This window comes from Poecilia mexicana, unplaced genomic scaffold (assembly GCF_051168715.1).
Source record: "Poecilia mexicana isolate PSO_F unplaced genomic scaffold, ASM5116871v1 scaffold_16, whole genome shotgun sequence".
Lineage (NCBI taxonomy): Eukaryota > Metazoa > Chordata > Actinopteri > Cyprinodontiformes > Poeciliidae > Poecilia > Poecilia mexicana.
The window spans coordinates 31,147,339-31,173,238 of NW_028263385.1; the positions used below are offsets into that span (position 1 = coordinate 31,147,339).

The 25,900-nt window shown below is 38.6% G+C and overlaps 3 protein-coding genes across 5 annotated transcripts in view; 1 reads left to right on the forward strand and 2 right to left on the reverse strand.

Moving 5' to 3' along the window:
- Positions 1–2,871, reverse strand: part of dyrk1b (dual-specificity tyrosine-(Y)-phosphorylation regulated kinase 1B) — a 76,337-nt gene extending 73,466 nt beyond the window's left edge. The window contains exon 1 of the mRNA XM_088013709.1: positions 2,743–2,871. The gene's annotated coding sequence lies outside the window, so the exon portion shown is untranslated. The remainder of the gene's footprint in view (positions 1–2,742) is intronic.
- Positions 2,872–4,905: 2,034 nt separating this feature from the next.
- Positions 4,906–19,295, reverse strand: fbl (fibrillarin rRNA 2'-O-methyltransferase). Its single transcript, XM_014969037.2, has 9 exons — positions 19,140–19,295; positions 14,465–14,557; positions 13,893–14,039; positions 13,169–13,263; positions 12,919–13,089; positions 7,446–7,578; positions 6,948–7,060; positions 5,679–5,824; positions 4,906–5,407 (listed from the first exon to the last, which is right to left on the reverse strand). Exons 1-9 carry the CDS (start codon positions 19,147–19,149, stop codon positions 5,383–5,385), a joined length of 933 nt encoding a protein of 310 aa, XP_014824523.1. The 5' UTR covers positions 19,150–19,295; the 3' UTR covers positions 4,906–5,382.
- A 3,598-nt stretch (positions 19,296–22,893) lies between these two features.
- The window catches only part of LOC106904619 (SAC1 like phosphatidylinositide phosphatase), a 28,503-nt gene continuing 25,496 nt past the window's right edge, over positions 22,894–25,900 (forward strand). The window contains exons 1-2 of one of the 3 annotated variants that reach the window (XR_015765561.1): positions 22,894–23,259; positions 23,712–23,809. Coding sequence is in view for 2 of the 3 variants with exons in the window: in XM_014969036.2 (XP_014824522.2) it covers positions 23,231–23,259; positions 23,712–23,809 (127 nt within the window). In the remaining variant the exon portion in view is untranslated. Of the gene's footprint in view, positions 23,260–23,711; positions 23,810–25,110; positions 25,190–25,900 lie in introns of those variants that run through there. The other 2 variants (XM_014969036.2, XM_088013560.1) reach the window with 2 other exon arrangements.

Genomic DNA, 25,900 nt, shown 5'->3' on the forward strand with positions numbered 1-25,900 from the left:
CATAACTTTTATACTTTTGGCTGTCTGAGGACACATTTTGAATATTAAATCAGGTGTTAGAATCAGTTACTCAGTATTTGAGTAATTTACAAATTACTCTTTACACTTGCTTAATTAAATGTATTTAAGATATACTACTCAATTTGAGTACTCTAACCAATCTCTATGTATGAACGATTGCTCTATGGATCACTTTTTTTTTTAAACAAAGAACACTGCCATAAAATTATGTCCATCACTGCAAACCCATCCTACCCCATGAGTAGGGCGACATGCGCCGTGGTGGGCGCCCCCATTTTAAATTCTGAAAGGTGGCAACCCTACTCTCAGAGCGATAAAGTTCTAAACTACACTGCTTGTTTGCTGCTGTGAGCATATGCAGTGTGAAGTAAAAAGAGAGATATGCTGCACTGGCTTCTGCAGGTTGCGAAGTCTGAGGTGCAGGTGATCGGTTTTTGTGATTGATAACAAGAGACAGTGCTCGGCAATGACCGATCATACTTTTTCACGGAAATCCGTCAATTATGATCAGCAACCGATCGATAAGCACACCACTGGTAACAGAGTTCTTCCAGCAATAACTTAGGGCAACTTACAGAAAAAAACTAAAAATGTCTTATTTTGATGGGTTCTTATTTTGAAATTAGACATTGGATATGGATGACATTTACTGTGTCTTCTAGAGGTGTCCCTCTGTCACCCTGAAGTGAAAGAAGTCCCTGGTAACTCATTGCTTATGGAATCAGAAAGATATTTTGCCTGTCAGCTAGTTTTAGCTCTGTCCACCCCAAGCCGGTAAGGGGTGTTAGAAAAAAAAGGAGATGATAGAGATGACAACATCCACCATAAAGATACAAGTGGAAAGAAAACAATGCCAGAACTACTGATGTGATCGAAGGAATTCATGTCTAACGGAATACGTTCCTTGGAGTGTGTTGCATAGCTTTGATCAGAACACTGTAGATACATAGCGTAACACCAGCGCAGATCTAGACTATGTCATGGTGAGCAGTGAGTAGGCTGCGCCCACTGACAAACTGCATCTATAACACACCTAAACTAAAATAACTTACTTTGGGGTTTCTTCGGGTTGAAACAAAACCCAATGTAAAGTGTTATATTTATCATTTTTTTCAAGCTTACCAAGATGTTCCCGGTCATCTTAGTAACCCTTAAGTTAGCAAATAAATTTGTTATTCAGGACATCTGTCTGTTTTTAATAAAGAAACATCTTAAGTCAATTCAGTACCGTTTTTCTGAAACGGATCTGTTTCAGCCAATACTAAACCACATATCAGTATCAAAAGTGAAAAAAGTGAATATGTACATCCCTAAGCACTTCTAGCTGGTTAGTCTATAGACCTAGCTACAGAACTGGACGCTTCCATCTGCTCCCTTTATGCTTTGCCAGACACCTATACACCCCGTTTTAAAGACCAGGGCCAAAACAGAATAATCTGCATATAACAAAATAAAAATAAGAAAGGCCTCCCCGCATGGAATGAAAACAGGTTTCTAGACTTACTGCACACAAAATACTTTTACTTGAGGTTAATGGTGCAACATTTAGTACTTTTGTTACTCCATTTTGAAACTACAACTCAGACAAATCAACTGACATAAATGTTAATAGTTTTAAATGGCTTAATCTCAATTGAGATTTGAGTAACCAAAGGAATAAAACAGATGTGATGCTCACAGGAACAGCAGAGAAAAACAATCTACCCAAAAATCATAGTGGCATAAACAGCATAGCCTGGTGATCCAGAGAAAAGCCAACATTTAAAGAGTAAATAAAAACACTTTGACCATTAGCCATTTAAAACTCAAAAAGCGTGAACACCCAACTTCAAAATGTTCAATGGCGGTCAGACAATGAGTTTTTCAGAAAAGCAACAGAAGGGGAAAGAGCTAGATAACCAAAGATGTCAAGTTCTGCTGGTTCCAGATGTACATTAGCGTCGGTCCTGGTCGTTCTGCACTTTGACTGGGAGTAGCCATCTCCAGGCAACAGCCCTGTTTCCCAGTACTCCCTGGCAGGGTAGGGGATGGGCTGATGCGGTAGCTAGGCTAACGGCTAACGTTAGCTGCCGTGGAAGATAAAATGATGGATGTCCAATAAACAGATAAGGACCAAGACATAACATACGGTGTGTGCTTTAACGCTAAACGAGCATAGCAAGTGAATTATGCACCGCTTTCTGTCAGCACGTCTTGGTTTAAAGACACCACATTCATTCATCTCCCTCCCTTTTCCTCCGCCGGCATCTGTCTCCATCTGCCAGTACTTTAACTGACTGCACGTCGCAACGGCAGCGCCGCTGAATGCCGCTCAAATCGCACAAACCTATGAGCCCATTTATGATCTTTTCGGACCGCTGTCTGTGGAAACAGGAGTTTGGGGTTGCGAATGCGTGATTTTGGGCATTGCTGCAAAACCACAGGAAATGACCAGCCTCTCACTGAAACATTTATTTCCAATAAAACGTTCGTGCCCGTTTGACATGATCAGAGCATCAACTTGAACACCCCAGTTGTGTTAAAGCTTGCCCATGTTAAGCCATCTGCCCTGCCGCGACAGCCTAATGGTGACACGAGGCCGGTTGGCTGGAACAGATGACCGTTTTCTACCCACCTCCTGTTCCCACCGCCTGCCCGGCCAGCCTCTGACACACAGCAACACAGCTACAAGTCAAGCCAACTTTACACATCCAAGACATACAATGACCCTCAGATTCTTACCTCAGGTAGTGTGTCGAACCAAGTTCCGTGGAGCAGCCATCTTCGGAACCCCAATCTCCCTTCGTTCACACGAACCGAGCCCCCTCCTCCGGGTCAGTATTTACTAGTCAAAATCCAAATTGTATAAAGCTGTTATTTTTGCTATGATCCTGATTATGTTCGTTTCCAACACAAGTGTGTTATCTTGTCTCTGCAGCTTGCGATAACTCTGGACATGGACTTATTGCCGGCGCCGCACAGCTACTTGTGCCCAGAGGTGGGCTGCCCACCGCCTCTACCACCGACAGCTTCTTTAGTCTACACACTTCATTTATTTTAACGAAACTTAATCTGACGTCCAAAGGAGGCCACTTTGTGAGAACAGCTAGAAATGATCTTCATTGATGACCACGTCCGATTTCTTATTGGTTTAAAGGTTTAAAAAAAAAAAAAAAAAAAAAAAAAAAAGCTGCTAACATTAGCTAGCTAGCTAGTAGCTAGCATGTTAGCTGTCTAATAAAATACTGCCATTGGAATTTGAAGACAGTCCGCACAGGGCATAATGCTTGACAGCAACACAGCCGAAGGAGCAGTCTTGTAAACGCAATGAAATAGCACTTTGTAGTTTAGCGGACAGAGGTACAGCTAACCCTGGTCTGCCCAGCCCCTCTGATGGAAATATCGGTCAAAGGAGAGGGGCTGCATTGAGCGCGCACTCCCGATTAAGCGCGTTCTTGAGGCATTTCCCACAAAATGGCTGCCAAAACAAACCTAACGCAAGCGCTTCCCTACAAGCAGTCCTCGCGACAAACGTGCTAATATTGACGTGAAAAGGTTAATGCTAAAGTATACCGGTGTATGTTGTGAGCATGCGGATCCAGAAGAATAATTTTTATTTGGCATCAAGGAGAAACGCAGCTTTGACGAGCAGTTTAAAATAAAAACGGGATGTTTTCACTGAATATCATCCCTCATGAATCGGAAACGACCTGAACTATATATAACATTAGAAAAAAAAAAGTTGCGACGTCCTGCGCTGCAGCTGCATAACTTCAAGTCTAAAGGAACTTTTAAGGTCTCGGCTTCTCCAAATAACAGAACTGAGAATAACGCAGGCGTGTCTGTCTGCTACAGAAATAACAGATTCAATCATCAAAAACCACAAAAAGTATTTAAATATGTTTGCTTTCTAAAAAAATGTTAACATTTTTATTTCACTCTAGCATTATCCGCTGATATTTTTTAATGACCAGGGTAGAAGTCCGTTTCCCTTGTACATTAGATATCTTAACTCTGAACAAATGTAAGGACTCCTGACTGAATTGTATAATTAGTGGTGAAGCCAAAGACATCACTGTACAAGACGTCTTAAAAGACACAATTAAATACATGCATGTACAATTATTGCCTAAACAGTGTGGTGAAATATTAAACCCAAAATATTTTTTTATTTAAAATAATAAAAAAAAATCTAGAAAAATCTTTGGCTGTAAAAATGAATAGCCAAAGAATCACTACATCAAGCAATTTTCCCTAATGACACATCCTTGAACTAGAGACAAACTGTACAATTTTTTCCCCAAAAGACCCATTTACAGGTCAACTATCTGTCAAACCAAACATCCCAGAATTCAAAACGCTGGTATCAAACAAAGATTACAAGACACATCTACATCCTTTATACTTAACCTGGCCAACAGTGTGATGACAGCAATGGGATTTGGGTTTCTCTCAAAGAAATAACTTTACACATTCATCTCCACTTTGGCAAATTTTGTCAGAAGAGAGAGACTAATTTGGTATTAATATAATGTGCTTCCACTATTATAACTGTAGAATTGCAACAGCTAGCAGTAAACTACAGCATGCCCACTAAAGCCCTCAATTTAACCAGTCAGTAATAAAACTATCCTTACTGCATGCAGACTGATGTGGTTTGGTAATATACCTTTCTCTTTCTTACTGTTAATTCAATGTCACATGCTATTTTTATTTTGTTTTTTTAATTATGTAAAGCACCTTGAAATGCCTTGCTGCTGAAATGTGCTATACAAATAAAATTTGATTGATTGATTGATACCTACATCATCAATAATTGTGCAAACTGCCTCCAGAATTTTTGGTCTGTCACCATTTTATCTAGAAGATATCCACGCCACGGACAGCAGAAGAAAAACAAAGGAGTCCAGCCAAGAAGTTTTTATCTTGTGTTTCCCCGGAGAATGGTTCATAGACACTTCAGACAATGCTGCGTTTAGACTCGGAAAAGAACGCAGAAGCAAACCGTTTGTGGATTTTCAAGTCTGTGGTCATGTTTCAACTCAATTACATGTACTTTGGATTTAAATGTGTTTTTATTTACCAATGTATTTTATAAAATCTAGTTAACTTTTAAAAGTTTGATTAGTTTTGAAAAGGCTTAGACAGAGAGACAGGGCAAATCATATTTTACACAAATTTATGTACAATGTATGTGTTACATATGATAAAACAACAGCTGTGGAAGAACTGAATGGTATTCCCACTAAATGCAGTTAGAAAGCTAAAGGTGGCTCAGAGCTGTACCTCTGTCAGGTCGACAGAGATTGAGAAGGAGGGCAACTTGAAAGAGATTTGGTTCAACTTGATGGTGATGATGGCCTTCTGTTCATTTTCCACACCTCATTTCTTCTGTTTAGGTGGAGGTCTGAAAACACAAAAAACAGAGTCATTATGGGCCTTGCACACTTTACCAAACTCAAGATCATCAAAAGAAAGCTGGCAAGTATTACAGCAGTTCCCACAGCAGTACCGACCTGGTAGACCAATCCGTTTAAATATTCAAGAGCTTGTACATGAATGGTTTTGCACATTTAGATCTATGCATGTTTTCATCTCAGATAAAGTTATCTTTGTCATACAGTTGTTTGTAGGTTTGACTTGAGCAGTGGTCCTGAGGAGCAGAGATGTGAGGTTACCTGTAGATGCCAACCACCACAGCGTGGTCTCTCTCATAGGGCTCCAGAGTCAGCTGTTCCTGTGGCTTCATGTTCTCAGCACTCATCTTCTTCACTTCAGAAGCAAAAACTGCCTCTGGAGCTGCTGTGGAGTCTATACAGTTGGCCTAAAAACAACAACAAAAAGGCTTGAGCTTCACAATTTCACATGTATCAACTTCACCGAGTACATCACCCATAAACAGAGGAATCTTAATGTAGCAGAATAAAAGCAGAGTTGGACTAATCCATCTGGTGAAAATATGCTTAGTACATTCATCTTCATTCCTACACCGAGTCACAACAAATGTTCTGCAGTTCACTCAAGTTCAAATCTAAATCATCCTTTATTAGGTGCCATTTACCCATTCTTCACATCATGACCATGTGCTGCCAAAATAGTTTTCATTCTGTAAGGTGATGAGATTAAGGATACACCGATTTATCTGTGCCGATTTCCTTAACTTGGGGAGATCAGCCAATTCTTACACAGGAAGCCGATTCTATCCCCTGATCTTCTCTACCTCATCAAAGGTCTAAAAATCAACCACACTCGTCTTCTGCTCTCCTGTGAGAGAGGTTTCACTGACAGACCGGTCCACAGCTCATGTCTGCATGTTTGGAGTGAACAGTCACCCCACTGTTACCAACTCTTGGTTCATCAGCACAAAAAATATAAACCCTACATAAATACATACATCTACTCCAAGATGTTCTACAGAGGATAAAAAGCCAATGAAAACACACAACCTACACGCATTCAATGTTAAACTAGTAAAATGAAAATGAATAAAAGATCATTTAATAACCTAGTACAATCGCTTTGTTGAACGATTTGAATTCAATTGAGAGTATTAGAGTCAGGTGTAAAACATTCCAAAAGTGGAATGAAGCCATCATCCACACTTCCTCGCATTTTATAGCTAAATTCCTCAAAGTGATGGAAGCCAATGTAAAGAAATTGCACTTCAAAAAATATTAATCATGAGAATCAAAATTATTGAGCTCATTTTAATTAATCATGCAATCAATTGCTTATTGCTTAATTAGACCACCAATGTTATGCTTCTCTTAATTACCAGTGTGCTCGCCTGATTTGAGTCAAATCTTAGATTTCACCAACTTATCACAAAGCACCCTCTGCTCTTGATGTGGAATTACAACAGGCAAGTACCAAAAATCAAGGTTTATGCTCAGCAATCAGCCTTTTATTCAAAGATTTACTGTCTTTTGATAAAGTTATGAACAAACCTTTATTGAGATAACAAAGTGTCCTCCATTTTTCAGAAAGTTGTGAGCATTCAAAGCAACAATCCTCGTCTGGTCAGGTTGGGCCACATCGGCAAAAATGACGTCCACCATGCCTAAAAGAAAAGGTAACACTGAATATATGATGCATGATTTGCTCTTTCACCAGCTGGTTGGACAAATGAGGTGACATTCAACCAGGTGTTCAACAGGATATCATCTATGAAGCCACTAAACAAGTAGCTTGGTTACAAAAAGCAGAAATCAAAAGACTTGTCTCCAAGTAAACACATATTTTAGTAACAAGTTGTTCAGATGTTACAAGCTGGAATGCAGGAGCTCCTTGTAGGTTTGACTGAAACAACCAATTCTGTTCACCAGAATTGGTTGGAAAAGCAGGAACTGTGTGAGACTGACATGTTTACGACATACAGCTCACGCCCACAGCCCCAGCTGTCCTAGTGGGGCAATAAGAGGACTGGTGTTTCCAGAACTACCTACCAACCAACATGCGGTATTTGTGTGGATGCCTGGCGTCTTCAATGATTGGAATGATATTGGTGCGTTTCTTTGCCACATTGAGAAGGTCACGACCCGATCGATGGGAGAACTCCACCGCATAGACCAGCCCCTCCTGTGACCAAACAAAAAGTGTTATATTTACTTAAATGAAGGCTTTACTCTTCTGTTAAACAGTAACTGTTTTTCTGTATGCATATTCAAAAGCCTTCTGTTGAGCATCATGTACAGAGATAGAAACCATATTCATTTATGGGGATATTTAGTGTCATTCTCTGCTTCTGGACCTGCCTGGTTTGTGTAAGCCAAATAGACACTCCTGCTCAATTATATCGATATTGTTCCATATTGGTTTTGCAGGGTTTCCCCCAGTGTATTATAAGCCTGGCGGGCCACCATGCTTTACTAGCCCCCCCCCCTCCATGCTAAGGGTTGCTTGTTTATGTTTTTAGGAAAATAATTTATAATTAAAAGAAAAAGAAAGAAAAAAAAAAAGAAAATCGCTAATTTTCTTTTCTTTTTCTTTTTCAAGCCGGATTCCAAGCGTCTTTGTTGCTCTGAGCATTTTCACTAGCAGAGCAGATTTATTCCTAAAAGATATGTTTATTATAGGTTTATAGTTTATGCATTTAAAGCCGGCAGCGTTCAGACCAATAACACAGCTGGCAGCGATGCGCGTTGGCGATGCGCGCCACCGCTGCTTGATGAACTTTACCTCAGCGTGGATCGCATGAACCTTTCACTCAAACTGGACACAGGCTGACCTGTATGGATATTTACCAACTTCCTGTGAGGAATTATGTTTCTGTGGAGAACTCAAGGTAAGAGTTTAAAACTCACCATGTTAGCTCTGGTTACGCAGCTCTATGAACCGCAGCAGTAAGTTGCAGTCGTGAATTCAGAGGTGCATGTTGAGAGAGCGGTGATAATGATTTATATTTGTGAACAAAATATTATGCCGCGTTTACATCTCAACACGCTGCCCAGCGTGTGGGTCTGTGTGTTTGTGTTTATATGCTAAAACCATTAAACCAAATTTAGCAGCATTGATCATCTCAATAAACAAATGTCACATTTATGTATCTGTTTTAAAATATTAGCATATTTGTGGCTCCTGAAGCCCTGGGGAATATGGAGCCGCCGACTTAATTTGGATTGATATTCATTTTAATTGTATTTTTGGATTTGTTGTTTTTAAGACTAGTTGTAGATTTAAATAGCATTTCACTGGCAATGTTTTCCCATAACATATACTTATATGTTACTTACCCAGTACTTACTTACTTACTGGGTACTTACCCAGTAATATTTTTACATTTCCTGTCTACTTAACATGTTTTAATACAAAAAAAAACAACAGTGCACCGCCTCGGCACCCTGACCACCGGGCTTAGCAAGTTTTCTGGGGGAAACCCTGGTTTTGGTAACATTGGCAGCAGTAAGAAATATGATCGGTGACTTCAAAGACTAATTAGCCAGGAAGACCATTGCCCTGTCTAATTCTGTTCAAAAAAAAGTTCTTGGTTCCATAATAGTCTGGGCTATGGATGCTCTGATCAGGTTTTTTGCTGCCGATTCTGATACCCATCACATGAATTGGACTCTAATTTTTCTCTCTGGGTATAAATGCTATGTGACCTGGCAAAACAGAACCATAAAAAAATCACCTAATTTAGACTGAAACATGCAAAATACTTGCAGGCACAATGCAGCAACTATTGAGTCAAAAAGACAACAGAAAAACCTGGAATCAGTAACAATATTTAAAACTAAGGTTCTCAGAAAGTCAAATGAATCTCACAACGCTGCCTGTGTCAAATATTCTCAAGTAAAAAACGAAACATTCAAAGTCAAATGCAGGTTGCCTTAAAATAAACAATCCTAAATTACTAAATCAAAACTGCCTAAGATGATTGATGGCTAATTGTTTTGCGCTGGTTCTGATTGATTGTAATTCTGCAGAACACCTGGAGGAGGCAGAGGAGCTAAAAAATGTTCACAGATTATCTATCTTATGTTAGGTCAGTGAAAGTTTTAATATACATGTAAAAAAATAATAATTTACATTCTGCACCTTTAGGGAGAAGTTTAATGTGAGAGTTCATTGTGGAGTGGAAACGGCGCTCTGTCTGTGAAATATTACATCTCAGTAGTGTGTTGCAGTAGTTAAACAGCAAGAACAGAACCCAGCGTCTTACAACTCTAGCTCCATAACTTCAATTATTTTTTGGATTATTTAGTTAGACTTCTGACAGTCATGCTCATCCGTGTGAGTGCTGAAAATTGTGTGCTGCTGTACCTGCCGTCTGGCTGCTTTGGATGTCTTTTTACCTGCAGTAAGCCTTGATATAGCCAAAGTAAAGTAAAGTGCTTGTTTTTTAAATGTCATTACATGTGTTGTGTTGATGTATTGCTTCAGATTTGCTGCCATGTGCCTGCATGGTGTGAAGAAAGAGGGAGATCGATCGGCACACCACTAATCTGGGCCTTTTCCCCTTAGCTCGGATTGCCTCCGGTCAATTTTTGACCAGCCAATCAGCGACCAGAAAGAGAAGTTATGACGTCAATATTTTTGCACTGTTTTAGAGTTGTAGTCTTCCTGTAGTTTTAGCAATGTCAGCAGAGGAAGTACAAGAAGCCGTTCGGTCCGTCTTGATCACGCTTCCATATATTAACCCTCTTAAGACCGTAAATGTAACTGGGCCGCCTGGTATTTTTCTGATTTTATGGCTGTAAAATTCTCAAAAAATGTGCATTGAGTCTGAAGTTTTGCTCTTTTTTCCAGAACAACCTCAGCTTTCAGTATTTGATAGTTATTTAACATTTCTGTCTATTAAAAATTGAGAATAAACAGTTTAAAGACAAAAAAAAAATCGGAATTGAAATTTTCAGGTTTATTACTGTACAAAAACTTTCTGATTACAGGGGCAAACAATTTCAGATGAACAATTTCAACTTTCAACTATATTACATAAATGCAGAGAAAACTGTGAAGCCTGGCCTCCAATTTACAAGTTTTTATGCCTGTTTTTTTATCAAATTATTTCAGGCGTTTTCATTTCTGGTGGTAGGCTCTAAAGCAGTTCCTCTCCAGCTGCAGACAGAATCCCACTCTGGATCCATTCATACTTTATCTATCACACTTCAGGTTGAGAGGGTCCTGGTACCCATCTCCAGTGGTCAAGAGCAAGAGGCAGGAGACACACTGGACAGGTCACCAATCCTTCACTTGGCTGATTTGTTTTGTTGTTTTTTTTATTATTATTTGTTTGTTTTCTTTTGCAGAAAAAAAAGTGGTGGTGATTTTTTTTTTTTTTTTTGCCAAAATCACGTTGGGTAAAAATATTATTACTTAGGACAAAATTTTTGGAATACCACGATTTTATTTTCAGCATAATAAATAATTATTGCGCAAATTATGCAGGAATCAAGATGGAGCTAACAGTTAGCCAATAGCTGTGCAGAGTTCATATAACTAACGTTAGCTTGTACAAATATTTTACATAAGCTGGTTATATGTCTCTTATGTTCACAGCCTTCAGACATCAGCCTTCTGGGACCCTTTATCAGTCTGGTGGATTATTTTTTAGACATTTCCATAATTTTATGTGCGATTTCAACTCGTCCTCTGCCGTTTTCTCTCTCTCTCTCGCACCGCTACTCCGTTGATACAACACGAAGCCCCGCAGGGAAATTCCGTAACGAAAATATTTACTCTAATGTCTGCTGCAACATGCACATGTGATACACCGTTGGAAACCTTATTTTATGCACTAATACTTTTGGAATTTTTTGAATGCGGCCAAAGGTTCAGGAGTTACGATACAGAGTAGGTTGGGTGACAAATATGACACAACGGAGAATCTTTCTTGTGATTGGTCAAGCTCATATCAAACTTTCCAGGGTGGCTACCGCAATGTATCATATATGCCCTGAAAGCGCAATGTCTCAGCTTTTCTGCACTTTTGGAATTTTTTTGATATGTTGAGCTGTTCAGAAATTACGGTAATGGGAAGTACACAAGCCGAATCCTGTCGGCGCCGACAGGTTGGTTGTAAGAGGGTTAAATTAACACTATCCACTAGTGATGGGCCAGACGACACAGAAACCTTGGCACATGCGCCGAGCAAACTAGATGAAACCCCATGTCGGTGCATGTATCACTTTAAGGAAAACCACGTAACCGATCCAGCTCCGGTGTTGTTTGGATGTGACCGCAACCAAATTGTGTTGATGAGAAAGAAACTGTGTTTACACATTTGTGGGTTTTGTTGAATGGAGACACTTTGTGTTCTTTGCTTTGCGTTGGTTTTTGGCTCGTATTTGAATACTGGCATGAATCAACAGAGGAAGAGGAAGTTTTCTCCCAATTTTGATCATTTTGATCTTATCACAGAAAGTAATTATTACGTCCTCATTTCCACTTTTGATCATTTCTCTTTTGGATTATTCAAATTCCTTTCCATGGGATATCCAAGTTAGTTTACATGATTAACTTTTATTTACATTGAAGGTGAAAAATGTAGGATTTGCTCCCAAGTTTTGTCTTACTGTAACTGGAGCACTTCCATAATGCTGAGGCATCATTGTGCCCGGCATGAGGGGGAGGAACTGGTTAACACTCCCGTCTTTACTGAATTTGCCTGCAATGACTTTCTAAATCCAGCAGATGTCACTGTAAGTGACAAAGCAACACAGTCTTAGCACAGTTTGGGAAATGTGCCACACACCCAATGAGGCCTCATCTGCCCATCACTGCTATCCGCCGCCTCGTTTGGCTCAGCATTTCTCTCTCTACAGTAGAGGATGGTTGTTTACAGTGCAGGCAATTTTCTATAAGCTTCATAACGTGGAACAGCCACATTACATAGACAATGGGCAAACCGGAGCAATTGGGGAAAATTTAAACCCTTAACACAGCTAAATGAAGTACTTGATGAAAACTAGAGATGCACTAATCAATCTATGGGTGACTGGCTTTAATAGCCAATCAGACAACATTTTCTGACAGAAAATAAAATTATTAAAAATCAGGAACAGCAATTTAGAGCTATGCAAGAAGCAACAAATCAAAATCAGCTTCATGAAAGGTGGAATATTGGAACAGAACATCTAGCTGGCAACTAAGAGGAAGTCTATTTAAGGGTAAACTTAAAACGTTCCCAAGGCCGCATCACTCTGTTTAAATCCCATGTCAGAAACAAGAAGTCTTAGTGTAGTCCAGAAAGTGTCTTCAGACAGAGACAGACTTGTCCTGTATGTGTCCTGGCTTATGGTTGAACCCATCAGGCAAATAGAGAAGCAGCTCTTGAAAAAACAAGAAATCACCATGGAGCCATATGAGGCATGTTAAAGCCCAGCATGTTAAGAGCATTAAAGGGTCCTAACCAAATGCACATCATCTGCCCTCAAATGATGCTTGAAAGGAGAAATAAAACTGGAGAGCCATACTCACCGGTCCAACAATGTCTGAGACGTGGGACACGGTGGTCCCAGAGGCGGCCCCCAGGTACATGACCTTAGCTCCAGGTTTGATGTGGATCTTGTCAATTCCTCCTAGTATAGCTGCTGCCAGCTTTGAGCGGAAAGGATTCCAGGCTCTGTACTCAATCTTGGTCTCTCCATCCTGACAAAAAAACACACCTAGTTATTGGGACAATATATACTGATCAGCAAACAAATCAGCCACTGAAGCAACACTTTACCTCCACACTCATTCTCTTCTCTCCGTACACAGATTCTCCCACCACCAAGTTCTTGGTGACCAAGGCGTCCTCCTTCCCTCTGCAGATAAACACTCCTAACACACACACACACCAATTTACTGATGGCTATTCAAATTTGAAAGTTCAGACACTGAAACATTCTAAATATGCAACGGCATTTAGTTTTTATTTCTACTCTACTTCCCATGTTCAGTCAAATTTTAAGAATGGAAGCTAAACTGATTCAAACCAGGGCTGCAGCGATTGGAGTTCCCCAGAGACAATCTGAAAAGTCACAATATAGTAACAAAGCTGCTAAGTTGACAAGAGTGTTAGCACCTGCAGACGTCAAGGACACAAGCGAGGAAATCGGGCCGATTTATCGGCGCACTCCTGATTAAAATTAAAATGTGGGGACTTAGAGCAACATGTGACTTCATGCTTAGCATATCAGACAGTATATTAAAAACTTTTACTGCTGGGTGCTACAGTGGCGCAGGGGCGAAGCACAACCCACGTATTGAGGCCTTAGTCTTCATGCTGGTGGTTGCAGGTTCGATTCCCAGCCTGGCGACATTTGCCGCATGTCTTCCCCCCCCCCCCTCTCATAACTCTCTTTCCTGTCAAACTATTTTCAAATAAAGGCCACTAGAGCCAACAAAACCTTTATTAAAAAAAAATTTTTTACTGTTAAAAATCTGCTTGACTAATGTTTGATAATAACCTTCATGTCTGTGAGGCTCGATCAGAACTCTTTTCCCTCCTCCTAAACCTCCTCTGCCACCGCCCCTTCCTCCTCTTCCTCTTGGAGTGCCTCTCCCGCCACCTCTGCCTCGAAATCCTCCACCGTCTGGGGACCTAAAGCCTCCACCTAAAAGACAAACATCAGAGCCTGGCGTCAGAAAGAATTTGGGATGCAGCGTTTCAGACCTGCCAGGTGTAAAGCAGACAGGTCCGTCACCAGCCTCCAGTTCTCCAACTTCACCCCTGGTCCATAGAAGATATTAGCAGAACTCGGATATGATTGAGGGGACCCATCATGTGACTGAGGTGTGTTGGATCAAGAACAACTCAGACAGAAGGCATAAAGTGCTCAACACCAGCAGGGGCTGCATCTTGTTTATGTTCCAGTCAGCTGGAAAGTGGGAACAGACACCCGATGTGTTTGAGCCATTATTGGCTCTGTTGGACAAAATCTTTCACCATGAAAGACAATCTCTGCTCATGAGATTTAAACATTTGGTTTTTAACATTAATCAGCAACAAATCAAAACAAAATAGACTATGCTTTCTCACCTCTTCCTCCTCGGCCCCCCCGGTCACCGAAGCCACCTCTGAACCCTCCACGACCTCCGCCTCGTCCTCCTCTGTCTCCACGCGGACTGAAACCTTTAGAACATCCAGGACAAACAAGCCTTTCAGGAACTGCAGGACACACACATTGAGGTCAACACTAGGGCTGAAACGATTCCTCGAGTGATTCGAGTACCTCGATAATTAAAATTCCTCGAGGAAAATTTACCTGCCTCGAAGCTTCGTTAATTTGTTTTATTTAGTGCACCGTGTTCAGGCCGGAACATTATTTGCGTTGCACATAGCTCCGACTTCCACCTCTGAGTTGTTGACGAAAGCTAAGTGTTAGCAGCATAAAGTCCAATCTTCAAGTTTGGCCCGTGGGGATTTTACTGAGTGGTGATAATGCCCAGGTTTTCATTGTTTTTGGGGGGCCAATAAACATCCTTAAAATGATTGGAGCGATGCCTTGAGTCCGGCAGCCTTTCTCCTCCGGGTGCTGCTGGTTCAGAGCGAACAGCGGGAAGAAGCTAAGGAAGATTTATACAGGTGAGCGGATGGACTGAACACGGTGGGCGGCTGAGTAGTTGATGGTTACAGTGTAAGTGCAGCTTTACGGACGAACCGCACAATAAATTTCATATCACCTCAGTCTCTTCAAATGAGTGGCGGAAAACATCGCAGCGCTACATGGCTGGTCGATGAGTTTCTGAGTGTGACGAACGACGGTGCCGTAAATATCCTGTATTGCTTCCCCCCATTCTTACTTTTGTCCCCGGACTTATGTTCGTCTGTCTCCTGGTCTATTTCCTCCTCTCCACACCCATCTTATGTTCTTTCGCTCGCCTGCCCTCACCTGTACCACCCCAAGTCCCCCAACTCCAGGCGACATTTCCCATTTTCTCAAACTCAAAGCTTGACAGGTGTGGGGCAAGGTGAGAGTTCATCCATTAAACTCACTGAAGGTGAATACATAAACTAAAAGCTGGAGTATAGACATTTTTATAAGCATATTTGTAAACCTGGCTCTTTACTATTAAATTGAATATAATATCAGATTTTTCTATAACTTTTCTTCACGTTAACTTAGAAAGTGAGCTGTTATTGTTACAGGTTAGTTTTCTAAACTACAGAAAAGTAACTGTTAGGGAAGCACAACAATGGAAAGACTTCACTAATATTGATATCCGATAGTAACACCAGTGCTATGCCAGATTTACCAATATTTTATTTTATAAATTTTTTTATCCAATTACTTGATTACTAAAATATTTGTTTACAACAGCCCTGGTTAACACACAAACATCCTCCTCACCAATAAGAATGTTGATTCATCATTGATTCAACTACTGATATCAATAGTTGAACAGTTTTATTAAAATTCATTATTAAAATATGCAAAAGTATTCACTGATCCAAGTCAATGTACAGTGAACGAAGCCAGTTTATCCCGACACCCATAAACATTCCATCATTTCACACGGTTGTATACAGACTCAGTTTTCTACCTTTGTCTAAATTTCCCAAATGTTTTTTTAAAGACAAGTTCTAATGAGATAAAGACGCAGCAACTCTGCCTAAGTAGACAAAGCATTTGATGTGTGATTCTTTTCTTGCGGCAACATTTCAGCTTCAGGACATTTGAAAAAAAAGTATTAATGTTTTAAGCTTATTGTGTTACCACACAGACATGTTTAACAATAAGAAATTAATAATGGGCAAGCTCAGGACTGGATGAATTAATAATTACAGGTGTTTTTTTTCACCATTGTCTCTGAATGTGTTCCACCCTGGTATGAACATTTACATGTAGACCACAAATAGTTAAACATTTAAATTTTGAAAAATAATGACTTTTTCTTAAAAAGAGTGTGTTCCTTTTACAATATAATATGTTTTATTTTTGAAATTGTAACACATCATGTAGTTACGAATCATTTATGTCTGTATTGTAAAGAAAAAAATGGTTTTTTTACTCATCATTACTGTCAGCATTGAAAATATTGGTAATTTTAAAAAATTATATCAATATGTGCATTTATTGGTCTTCAATTCCCAACATGGCACAGAAAAATTCACAGTATTTAATGTTTCTGTAACAATATTTAATAAAAACGTGTGTGGAATGGAACATCACACCCTGTTATTGTCCCATAACAGGGTGGAAAATAAATGTCTTTGATTCTAAAATCTGACAATTTTCATCATTGGTTGCAGAATTGCCTCTTTCAAGTCAAAGTATAGGCAGAGTGTTTGTCCTGGCTCTATTTGGGAAAACATGTGATATCCCTGTAGTGGATTTTCCCCTGACAGACTCATTGTTCCCCTCACAGGAGTCAATGGGGGCAACTAAATGAAAACAGACAAATGGCAAAGACATCTGATAATACCTCAGACTGCTCTGCAACTCTATTCCATCATCTGACATTTTTTATTTCACTTAAAATGATGACTTTTCACCCTAATTTCCACCCATAACAGGGTGGAACTTTTCTAACTAATCTACCTGTAGCTCTTTATGTGGTGAACATTTAGCTAGTTAACCTTCAACAGAATAACAAACCTTTAATGACTAAATCTAATATAATGTTTTTTTTTAATTCTACTGAATAAACATTTTTCACAATCTATCCTAACAGGGTGGAGCTTTAAGCTTTACTCATCCAGGTTTAACATGTTGAAGAGAAGAAACGGTACAGAGATGGTGACAGTTGAAGCTGACTTTGTTTTCCATGGTTGAATTTACTTCAAAACCTTTGATGTCACTTCCATCAACTGGTTTTATGGAATTTTAGACTTTTTGAAGGCAACAAGGAAACATCCCAACCGGGTGGAAAGGTAGTACTGGGACATGTAGAATATGAGGAAAATATCAAGTAAGAAAAAGAGTTTCAGCAGATTCAATTACATATTAAAATAAGGTTTAGTCCAATCAACTTATTGAAGAAAAACATAAAATATATATATATATTTTATAGTTTAAACTTCATGAGGAAGTCTATTACATTGCACTGGGGAGACAATGAAATAGAGCATGTCGGTCACCAAAAAGGAGTGTAAAGAACAAAAATAATATTTAAAAGGCATTTCATTTATATTTGAATAATGGCAAAAATATAAATATATAATTAAAATACTTTGTTGTAAATATTTGGCACATTTTACAAAAAATAATTGTAAGCAAAACATGGGGACATGGAATGTTGCCGCAAAAAAAGAATCACCCTGATATGACGAAATTTGAAGCATTATGGCACTACAAAATAATCAAGCAAAAAACAGCATGAGGCGAGTGCGATACTTCCGCCATGGGCTGAAACACCACTCCACTAACAACCCTAACAAAAACTGTTTAAGCAGCCCAACACCCCTTAGAGAGGGTGTAAAATAAGATAAAAGCAGAACTCGTACCACGATCTTTGCTAACTTGGTGTAACCCTTAAGGTCAGCTAAGAGGAACCCAGCCCTGGACGGTGAATGTCACTCCATCTCTTCCATTTGTATGAATTGTAACATCTGATCATTTTCAGCAAATCTCATTATTTCTCAAACAAATGACACTGAGGGGTTTTGATCGGGTTCCGGAACCGGTAACCGGACCTGGGTGGTGCAGAGAGGGGGAAATGGGTGAACTACAACATTATGAAAACAAGGGTTTATTTGTAGGATTTCTTAAAATAAGGTATTTGTTTTAAATATAATACAGCAATGAACCATTTAATTTCATGAGATTTTTAAGCTACCAATGTATTTGTCTCAAAACATTTTAAAACCCCTTTACTGCTACAATGACACAGATGTCCTCATAAACCCATTTACATCACAGTAAAGGGGCTAAACAAGCTGTTTTTTCTTTTGTTTTGTTTTTTATTATTATTATTTTACTTCCAGCAAAAAAATAGCTGGAAGGAGTAAAGTCTTAGAAAGTGTAACAAGCTGTGAGAAAAATGGCTTTCTAATCAAACATTTCCTTTCTTCTTTACAGTCTTCATTTCTTAACACTAACTTAATATTTAAGAACCTGGCAGTGGAAGTTTCTGTGAAGTAATTTGTTTTATCCATTTTATTTGGGACAAAATTCCCCTTTGTAAACACTTGTCACAATGTAAAGAATTCTGATGTTAGAAAATCTAAAAACATTTTAGTTTACTTAAACATTAATCAAAAGTCACGCATCTTAACTCAGCTATTTCTTAGCTAAAATATTTTTGTTCCAACACTGAACACAGTTTCGTTGAGAAAACAGTCTAGGTTAATGCTAGCCACGTGTTAATGCTAGCTTACTTTGAGCCCTGGTCTCTCAGCTCTCTGTGCTCGTCCATCTCTACCAGAACAAAGCAGACCGTGAAGCTTCACAGGATCTTCCTGCTGTTTCTCTGCTTCTACAGCACGTGCTTAGCAAGACGACGAGGTTCCAGCTCGAATTAAGCGCTGTAATTTACCAATGAAACTTTACTAATGAATACAACTTTATGCATTCATTACATCACAGCGTGTATCTAATAACCCTATATCTGGTAGCACCTTATTTTCACCTAGAGTGATTCCCATTATTTTTTAAAAAGGACTGCGATGGAGATGAAGGCCAATTTCTTTTCTGAACCTCTGAACCCAGAGCAAGACATTAAAGACACCATGAAACGGGACCTAAACCCCGTCACACGCGATGTTACTATACCTGGTCTCATGTTAGTTGAAGATTAGCGATGAAACAACAACCCGAAAACTTGTGCGGCGCTTTTCCTACAGCGACTCCAAATCTGCGTTTCACCACACACAGTGAACACGTGTGGATGTACCGCACATGCGCAGAGAGGCTTCTTCTTCTTCGTTGTCCTTTTTTTCTGTTTTCATCAGTTACCAAATAGAATGTACTGCCCCCTCCTGGGCTGGAGGATGGAAATGTAGACAAACAGATTTACCTTCTCCGCAGTCAGTCAAAGAACCTACCAGCCAGCTTATTTAGTTGTATCTGGAAGTACTTAAATTGTCCTCTGGGCTAGTTTACCGCAGGTAAAATAGGAAAATCGCCCATGTTTGCCCTCATTTAGGATTCATTTTCCTATTCCTTTTCCAGACGTTTGTCCCCTTTCATGCAGGTAGATTCCAGGATAGGGTCACATAATCTAATGACTTATTAAATTTTCTCTTTTCTTTATTTGAACTAAATAATGCTCTTAGGAATTAAAAATAAACTCCCCAAGAAAATATAATTTTTATTATATTATGATTAGTAAGCTTAGTAATTCATCTAAAAATATTTTACTGGAATGGTATAATAAGATCTGGGAAGTTTTTATTATTATTATTATTATTATTATTATTTTATTTATTTATTTATTTATTTTTTTACCTATGGCATGGAAAGAAGCATTCATAGTTCCAGTCCTAAAACCAGATAAAGAGCGGTCAAATCCAGCAGGTAACAGACATATTGCTTTATCTTCATAAATATGTAAAATAATGGACAGAATGATAAATTAAAGATTTATCTCTACTTTTTTGAGAGAAGGACATATTATCAAATTCAAAGTAGATATAGAAAAGATAGAAGCACTATGGATCCTATTCTATGTTTAGAATATGAAATCAGAAAACAACAATTTAATAAGGAGACTTTGATGGCTGTCTTTTTGATATGGAGAAGGGTTATGTATGATGTGGAAGGAAGGTTTTATAATAAAATTTTAAAAGATGGGAATTAATGGATCAATGTTTTGATTGATCCACTGGATTAAATAGTTTTTACAAGATCAATCAATGCAAGTAGGAATAGGACAATATTTTTCAGATAAATTTTTGGTTGAAAATGGTATGCCTCAGAGAAGTATAGTGAGTCCTTTGTTCTTTTCTATTATGATTAATGATATGTTTGAAAATTTGGAGAGTGGAATGGAGTTTTCTTTCTTTATTTATTTATTTCTTGAATAGATCAGTTTTAAAACTTCCCCCAAACAACAAAAAGTATATTTATAAGTTAAATTAGTTAGAATATAGAAAGTACAAAATACACCATCTTTTAGTGAGGGGATAAACCCCTCAGACATCAGCAACAGCAACATTAGTAAAAAAATGTGAATAATATTCAGTATCAAGCCTTGAGGTTATGTACAGGTGCCATCAGAACAACTCCAACATCAGCTTTACCAGTAGAAATGGAAGAGATGCCACTTCAGTTCAGAAGATTACAGTTAACTTCATCTTACTGGTGTCATTTAAAGGATCACAATGGAATCATGTCAGAAGATTTTAAAACCAACTTTAGAAAAGGAAAAGAAGAAATTAAATTATTTTGTCTGGACTGTGGAAGACATTATAAAAAATGTAGATTTATCTGACATAAATATCAGTTTCTCTATCACTAGTTCATCTGTTTCTATTTCCTATTAGTGTTGTTGATTTTACTTTGTTGGAGATCAGAAAAAAGAAAACCTTTCAGATCCATATTCAGTACAATCCATATTTAAATAATATGTATTATGGATGTGTCCACGTTCATACAGAGGCTTAAAAAACTCAAATAGGGAATGTCATTCATTCCAGAAATTGAACTCCAGAATTACATTTTAAAACAGGTAAATGATTACTCTCTCTCTTGCTCTCGATGAAGGTGGACACTTTTTTCCTCTGCTCCCTCCCTGCCCATGCCTGCCCTTCTTGCTCTGTTTTTGTCATGTATTTTTCTATATTTTTGGAGCCTTTCTTTGCACATCATCCAAGTCTACAAAATATGGATCTGGTCAACCGAGCTCTCAATGCAACTGATCAAATTTTTGACGAGAAGTCTGGGCACAGGAGAGCCCTGTTGTCCTGCGGGGACACACCCGGTGGGATTCACCCTGGATTTATTCATGATAACAGGATTTCTGCTGTTTGGAGCTTGTGGATTCCTGGATTATCGACAAATTTGTGACGGACTTGGCCGAACTAGCGAACACTCAGATTGTTGGTGTGGACAGAGACGAGGACTCTAAAACTCACTAACGAGTTGGAATCAATCTTGGAGTAGTTGCTAGTTTCGGTTCAGTGGAACAACCAAACTAATTTGGATGAATGGGAACCGATATGTATAGGAGAGACTTTAGGGAAGATTGAAATTTATAATCTCCCCGAAGCACGGCTTCTGAATTGGCTTTTCCCGTGTGGCCTTGGAAGGGCTGCATATTTCTAATCACCTTGAAGATATGTAAACACAACACTATTCCCTCCTCACCCTCTCCTGTATCCATTGAGTTGTGGAGCTGAACGCTCCCAAGGACATCACTCCTTGATAAACAACACCTCTATCGAACTTTGCCAAGAGTGTCAGCGACATCGCCCTTTGACGTCACCACCTTCACCCATGTCTTTGTTTTGCCCATTGTTTTGTATGAATGTTGCCATTTGCCCTAATGTGTCCTTTCCTCTTTTTTGTTAGAAACAGTGGAGTACTCCCTATTTAACCCAGAAAAGGATTATTTTAGTTTATATCAGAAATTGTGGAGTACGCACTATTTAGATCAATATTATACAGCCCAGAAATGGAATCAGAATTAGAATAACTACGAACTTGGAATCCAGAAATACTTAACAGGAACAGTCACTGCTTAGTTTATATTACTTTTAACCCAGAAAAGGATTTAGATCAGTCACTCTTTAGCTTATTTTATCAGAAACTGTAGAGTACTCACTATTTAGAAATGGAATTAGATACTTAGCAACCCTGAACAGGAGCACTTAGTTTATATACTTTAGAACAACATTAGATTAGTTTTCTTTCCTCTTTTTTCCTTTTGATTTGTTATTTTCTCTGTATTTCCTTTTAATTCATGTAAAGCACTTTGAATTGCCATGTTGCTGAAAATGTGCTATATAAATAAAATTATCTTACTGTTGGAGTCTCAGTTTATACAGGAGAGATGCTGGGAATCATTTTATCTCTACAATGGATTGAGGAAATTGGTCCATTAAGAAGTGTTATTTGTTCAGATTCAAGTTTGCTATTCTATTCATTCAAAAAACAATTATTCACATAGTAGACCAGACTTTTCGTTAGAGATTCAATTATTAATTTATAGAATTCAGACATTAGGTTTATTAGTTATTTTTACATGGGTACCATCACATATTGGGATAAAAGGTAATGAGTTGATAGTTAACTATGCAAACCAAGCAACAAAAAATAGTTATATTATTGGTACCATAAAGGAGAAAGCAAATTGATTATTAAACAAAAGGTTAAGGGGAAATGGCAGAAACACTGGCAAAAAGAAAGGACTGGAAGGTGCCTTTTTAGCATTCCAAGGAAGTTGTTATAATGAGGAGAAATAGAAAGGAGGAAACAATTATATCCAAATTACATTTTGATCATACAGGGTTAAATAGTACTTTATTTAAAATAGAAAAACATCCAACAGAAAATGTGATTTTTGTTTTCAAGAAAAGACGGTGAAACAGGTTTTATTGTTTGTTACAAATATTCTGTTGAGTGGAGGGAATTAGTACATAGACTACAAGACAATAGTTAAATAAGATACTTTGGACAAACTTTCCACTTCTGAATCTGTTTTTTTTTTTTTTTTTTACTAAAATACCTCAAGAAGACGAAATTGATAAAGAGGATATAGAGATTTTTTTTTTTCAAATTTGTGTAAAATATATTTAGCGTTAAGATCCCTACTCCATTCCAGTAGACGGCGGTAATGTACATCTACGCGTTACTTGTCAACCGCCACGAAAGAAACAGAAGAAGACAACGACACGTCACTGAGGTTATATTAAAGAGAGAAGATGGCTAGCACTGCGGGTAGTTTTCGCCTGTAAGTATAAATAGTGGCTTTATTTTCTGTTTATTCCAATTTTAGACCCATGGGAAGCTTTGACCACACAAACAGTGGACGCTTCACTTTCACTTTAAATGTAAATGCGATGTGCGTATCTTACAAAGCTAACTCAACATGTTACACCATAGAAAGTTTCCCTTTTTAGAGAAGAATGCGACGGTTTCAAGTCAGCAGTACCAGTGAGTCTGTAGAACATTAAAGCGACTGATGAAGGTTCTGGCAGGTCGGAGCGGGATGTTGGGGTTCGTCTCTAACGCTGCTAGTCCCAGCAGCAGCAGCTCGCTGTCGGTTATCTTTCAGCTTTCTACCGGGCAGTTGTAGTTAAGCTTCCAGTTTGCTCAGTTCTGTGGTCCACAGCACCAGCTGAGGGTTTTGATGAGCCTACTGCGGGTGTCATAGTGATGATGTGATCTGTTCTCCTGTCCCAGGCACACCACAGCGGAAAAGTTCTACATAGAGCAAAGTGATGATGACTCTGTGGATGTCCTGGTCATTGATAGAGTATCTACTGAGATGTCACTCACTGGTAAGCAGTCACCCTCCTGTTAAGCATTATTATTTATATTTAAATACATTTCTAAAATTGCAGTTGTGCTGGATGCATTCAAACACCAGTGGTGAGAAAATGTGTTTTAAAAAACAAGAAATCTCCTTCAGAGCCAGACTCATGACTGTCTGCCCTCATAGAGAAGGAGAGGACATGGGAAAAAGTTTGACTGATTTTGTAAGGAACAAAGAAACGGAAAACAAAACAACAGCCATAATTACAAATCTATACATGCTGTTCTTTTTACCTGTGTAAAAGAATAGGGTAGCAGTGCAACAGAAGATCTTTCCAGTCGTAACTGCTTCACCTCCATGGCACAAAAAGCATCAAAGTTAAAATGCAGTAAATATGCTGGTTTTGAAAAGTTTTAGTCAGTCTTCTTACTAATTTTAGAAACAAATCCATTATAAGAAAAGTTATCGAACAGACAATATAAAATTTATATTTACAAGTGAAGTACTTCATAATTTAATCAACTTGTAAATGAAGTAATACTAGATAACGTGATAAAGTCGTGATTTTATTTATTTATTTTTTACAAAAGAACTAATGTTTGGAGTATCATAATTAGGTCCTTACATACATCAAAAATATCACAATGAAGTGTCTGGAATAAAACCTATTTTTTGGCTATTAGACTTGTGGAGTCATTAATTCATTTTGTTCGGCAGTAATACCTTGAAGCTGTTGGCTGGAATCTAAATGCAGCAGAGATGGTGGGAAGGCCAAAGATTCAAAATGTCAAGGGTCATTTGAACAGCATTGCAATAAAAGTGAGAAGAATATGAATTCATCATAACTGATATTCTCATTACAATATTCAACAATATTGAAATCCTGTGATTTCTTTGTAATGATCAGCCCTAGTAAGTATATTGTTGCATATTTTAGGGGTGCAGCGATTGTAGCTTTCTGGCCAATCTCTGATTACCAGTGTAACAAGGCGGCCTTTTGCGGCTGGATTTTACAGTGAGGAAGACTAGTTGAGGCAGAGTCAGGTGGAAACAGCAGTGGGTTTATTCTTCTCACAGCATCAACACACATTTCACAGGTGAAACTGCAGGCTTAAATAGTCTCAGCTGTGACGGACCAAACCACTTCCAATTCACAGGGGGATCTCAATTCACCAATCTCCATCTATTTAATTAAAATACCTTTTACCAAATTACAAACATTTCCATTTACTTTTTATAAATATTTTATGTTTTATCTTACACCAAATGAAGCCACCACAGAAACCCATATATGATCCCCCCCTCCCCCCACTTTTCAATGGCCTCTCCCGGAACCTGTAAATGGTGTCTGGACCCCTGGGGTTGTATTTGTCCAAACACCCTGGAGAGGACACAGAAAAGACAGGTGAGTCACTTAATATCAGCACTCCACACCTAACAGATTATGCACAAACATTTGCTCAGTTTTACCCACCAGTAGCTCTGAGTAACAATTATCCTCCCTCCACAGGCAACCAGCTCACTTCTCAATGAGGAGCAGCTGTGCAGAGCCCAGAACAAAAGGCTACATGCTAATTACTAAAATACTCAAGAAACACAATTAAATCTTCTCGTGTGCAAATTGTTATTTATGTGCAAATCTCTGCTTAAAGTGCTTGTTAATAAAGTGCAAAAAGTGCTTTTAAAGTGCTATACAGTGACTTAAGTAAAAATAGACCCACAACCAATCTTTAAAAAGCCTGATCTGCGGACTCTGATTTTGGCTGACAATAATGTTTTTGTCTGAAATGATGCTAAATGGCATGTACCAGAGGTTTGGATTGTTTTTGTCTGACTTTGCTGCTTCAATTTTTCTGTTTAAGATTGCTCACCAGTCCTCCAAAACACGATAAAAACTCAGAAAATTTGACGTTATGCTGTTACCACTTAGCAACAACTCATAGGGGAAAGTGAAAGCGTTGCGGAATACGGTGCACTAAATAATAAAACATAATTTAAGGAAACTTCGAGGCAGATCAATTTTTCTCCAGGAATTTTAATAATGGAGGTACATTCGAGGAATCGATACAGCTCTAGTTCCAATGTGAGACAACCAGTTTCCCTGTGGTGAAACACA

Excerpts from the sequence above, each read along its gene's own strand:
- fbl (XM_014969037.2), bottom strand. Across the intron at positions 7,061-7,445 it reads CAAATACCGCATGTTGGTTG|GCATGGTGGACGTCATTTTT; the intron begins GTAGGTAGTTCT and ends CTTTTCTTTTAG. Across the intron at positions 5,408-5,678 it reads GTGGTGGTTGGCATCTACAG|ACCTCCACCTAAACAGAAGA; the intron begins GTAACCTCACAT and ends TTGTGTTTTCAG.